This window comes from Cricetulus griseus, chromosome 5, assembly GCF_003668045.3.
Source record: "Cricetulus griseus strain 17A/GY chromosome 5, alternate assembly CriGri-PICRH-1.0, whole genome shotgun sequence".
NCBI classification, from domain to species: domain Eukaryota; kingdom Metazoa; phylum Chordata; class Mammalia; order Rodentia; family Cricetidae; genus Cricetulus; species Cricetulus griseus.
The window spans coordinates 133,641,285-133,645,279 of NC_048598.1; the positions used below are offsets into that span (position 1 = coordinate 133,641,285).

Genomic DNA, 3,995 nt, shown 5'->3' on the forward strand with positions numbered 1-3,995 from the left:
TATTGGTTAGGCCCTCTCCAAGTATTCTGATTAGTTGGATTGGGATGAGGCCAAAGCATCAGTAATTTGAAAATCCCTATGAAAATCCCAAGTGATTTTAACTAGCAGCTAGCCTTGAGAACAGTGGCCCTGAAAAGCTATAAGCTTTGTTTCTTAGGCATTTCCCTCTCAGTTTGGATTTCCCAGCTTCCACTATTCTGTTTTCCATGTTCCTTCACTGGCCAGCTGGACCAGGTGACTACTACACAGACTATGTGGCCACCAGGTGGTACCGCTCGCCTGAGCTGCTGGTGGGGGACACACAGTATGGCCCCCCAGTAGATGTTTGGGCGATTGGCTGCGTCTTTGCTGAGCTGCTGTCCGGAGTGCCTCTGTGGCCAGGAAAATCTGACGTGGATCAGCTCTATCTGATAAGGAAAACCCTGGGTAAGTGGTATTTCTGTCCTGACGTTTCAAGAACTGCCTCGCTTTCACCATGACAGTGCCACAGTCACAGCTCACCAACACGAGGACGTCAGAGCCTCACTGAAGTGGCCCCATTCAAAGTGTCCAGGGTTTATTCAAATAACAATAATGAATGATTCCTAAGGATTTACTAATTATCCAGAAGATAAAGACTTATCTCTTGAGCTTAGGTTGGATCCAGTTAGCTTCCAAAAGCATTGTCATGGTAACAGAAACCCTACAAGAACTTAACTGGTCACAGACCACTTGGGAGGCTTATAAACTGAATATTCCCTCATCCAGAGTGCTCAGGACTAGAAGTGTTGATGATTTTGGAGATTTCGATGGCATGTCAAAACACAGAATTCATTTATGTTTCATTTACACTTATTCACATATCCTGCAGGTCATCTTTATATAATCATTTTAGTGTGCCCATGTGTTGACTGTGACTGGTCACCTGATGTCAATATGGAATTTTCTACCTGTGGTATCATGTTGGTGCTCGGTTTCAGATTTTCTAATTAGGGATGCCAAACCTGTATTGGGATATGGTGATTCATTTAGATGTTCTTGACTGCAGCCTGCCTGACAAGTTTTGGATTATTCAGACTTTGTAGTAGAGGAAGAGCCTAGGCCTCCTAAGCATCAAGACGAAAGGCTGATTTTTTTTCTTGTGCCACTTTCATTTCTATTTTTATTTTTGTCTTCCTCTAGCATTAAGGGGAATAGTAAGGACAGAAGAAGGAAGGGAGGGACACTTAAGAAATCCATAATCAATGACTGCTCTTTTCAAAATCTAGGGGGTTAGATTCTGCTGTTCTAAGGAGCCCAATTTAAAGCAGAATTTTTCTGCTGCATAAACTCATGTATCAACAATAACCACACAACTTTGTCTTCCCAAAGTACTGAAAGCGACCTGCGGGTGAGACTGTGGTTCCTACTTTTAATATCGCCACCAATATCTTGTACATTGTAGCCTCCTTGGAGCTCATGCAGGACCACTGAGACTTCTTTGTCTGTTTCCCCCTGTGGCTTTAAGGCACTCTCCTCATGTCACTCCAGCCTTGGTGGGAGAGGCTGGGAGGGCACAGGGATATATGTCTCCTCTATGCACGTACATGTAATTAATTTTTAAAGCTAAGGGGTTTCATTACAGCATTTTCAGACATATGAGTCATCATCCCAAAGGCTATATTTTTGCTTGCTTGTCTACAATAGAGGAAGGTTCTCGATTTGAGTGCGAGGTAAACTTGTAAATCGAGTGACTCTGCACAATCTTAGCCTTAGTTACCTAAGAGCTGGGGGCAGTTCCGTGACAGCACCATAGGCTCCTGGGTAAAGGCCTTTGCTTCCTCTCTACCTTATAAAGTGGCCATTTGTGCTCCAGGGAAGGAGAACCTCATTATATTTTCTCAAGAGAAGTCTTTCTCAGTTACATCCCTAGGACTTTACTTGAAGACATTGCCAGCTCATTTGGCTGCCATGGCTACATGATGAGTGTCCTTAAACAGCAATCTAGAAACTCTGTTTCAGTGTTTCATGCTGTAAGTGCTTCTAAACAGTAGATGACAAAGTTTCCAATTGATTCCAATTGATCAGTGAAACAGGAAAAGATGGTTTCTTACAGACAGAAGACCTTCCATTGGTTCATATGGTTTAGTGTTCAAATATATTGTAAGCTCACTGGGGCAAGAACCTTGCAGCCTTCAATTTCTGTCCCTGTAGAGCTCAGTGTAGGCTGTGCTGTGTGGATGCCCCTCCTCATGGAACCTTAGCAGCTGGAGTCACAGGTCCACTCTGCTGTGGAGGAAAGGCACAGCCTCATGTGTCCTACGCAATCCCACTTACTTCTGTCTCTTCTTGTCCAAAGGGGATCTCATTCCCAGGCACCAGCAAGTATTTAGCATGAATCAGTACTTCAGTGGGGTGAAAATTCCAGACCCTGAGGATATGGTGAGTACCTCATTCTGGAGACAGCTCTTTAGATCAGGCTAGCCAGGTTTTGGTAGTCACTCGATTTCCTGGGGCCCATGGCTTAGCCTGCATTGAACGTTTTTGTCTAAGAGTGAGTGACAAAGAACATTGGAGCAAGCTGATGAGCAAGATCCTAGCCTCAGTTCAAACTTAGAAGGGTCTGGGAGCAGAGGTGAGCCAGCCCATGGGACAGGGAAGCAAAACTGACTGCCCTGGCTGGACCAGTCCTTTATCGTTGCCATCAGCCCAACACAGATCACTCTGAGCCAATCAACTTTTAAGCAAATCTAAACATTGACTCATCCAGTGCCAGCAGCTACTTTCCCCTAGAATTGTCCAAATTCCCTATTCTGCAGTGTTTTTACTTCCCAGAACAAGGAGTAAAACCATAATGACCCTATGCTGCTACTGTATGGTTAATGTCGGGGGAAACACTCCTTTAAAAAGGACTAAGAAAATCTAAATGCTTGTATCCCACTTTTAATAATTCACCCCAATGAAACCATTAGACAAGGGTATGGAGGTGTAGCCTTTACATCATTACCTTTAGTATTTGGTAGAAGATTTAGTTACAGAACATTGTGCAATAGCTGTCATGAGGCTAATAAACACAATTAGTTCTGTGTTTATTCATATGGGAAAGTCTACAGCATGTTGTCGAGTGAAGAAAGTGGGTATTGAACAGTATAATTTAAAAGAATTCAAATAAATATTTAATAAAATATTTTTATTGAATGCACATACAAATGTCAAAAATATGGCAACCTCCGGGAAATCATGCAAATTTTTACTTTATTCTCCCTTTAAGAGAAGGTGTTAGTTTATAGCCCAGGCTAGCTTTGAACTTGTAAAAAATTTAATTCTTTATGAATGCGGGTGTTTTGTCTGCATATATGTCTGTGCATCACTTGCATGCCTGGTGCCTGTGCTAGATGCCCTGGAAGTGGAGTTACAAATGGTCCTAAGCCACCATGTGGATGCTGGGAATTAAACCTCAGTCCCCTGGAAAAGCAGCCAGCATGCTTAACAGCTCAGCTGTTTCTTTAGCCCTGGCTTTGAACTTTTGATTCTCCAACTCATGATCCTGAGGGCTGAGATTACAGGCACATTCCACAACAGACTAAGTTTGCAAACCTCTTTACATTTGTTAAATGGTTAAGGATCTCTCTCTCTCTCTCTCTCTCTCTCTCTCTCTCTCTCTCTCTGTCTTTTTTTATTTTTTCTGTTTTTTTGAGACAGGGTTTCTCTGTGTAACAGCTCTAGCTGTCCTGGAACTAGCTCTTGTAGATGAGGCTGGCCTTGAACTCACAGAGATCCACCTGCCCCTATCTCCTGAGTGTCGGAATTAAAGGCATGTGCCACCACTGCCTGGCTTTCTGTTTATTTTTGAGATGGCCCAGACTGGCCTTAAACTCCTGATTCTTTTGTCTTTACCTTTCAAGTACTGGGATTAAATGTATGCATTACCATGTCCGATTTACAGTGGGTATCTCTTTGTAGAGAGATTTTTGGATACTATTTTCATCTCCCTGTCTCCTCCCCACCCCCCACCCCCCCCCTTTTTTTTTTTTTTT

General features: G+C 43.0%; 1 protein-coding gene across 9 annotated transcripts in view; it reads left to right on the forward strand.

Moving 5' to 3' along the window:
• Positions 1-3,995, forward strand: part of Cdkl1 (cyclin dependent kinase like 1) — a 38,068-nt gene that overhangs the window by 26,308 nt on the left and 7,765 nt on the right. For all 9 annotated transcript variants that reach the window (XM_027418163.2, XM_027418166.2, XM_035444875.1 and 6 more), the window contains 2 exons: positions 226-426; positions 2,318-2,400. In XM_027418163.2, the coding sequence (XP_027273964.1) occupies positions 226-426; positions 2,318-2,400 (284 nt within the window). The remainder of the gene's footprint in view (positions 1-225; positions 427-2,317; positions 2,401-3,995) is intronic.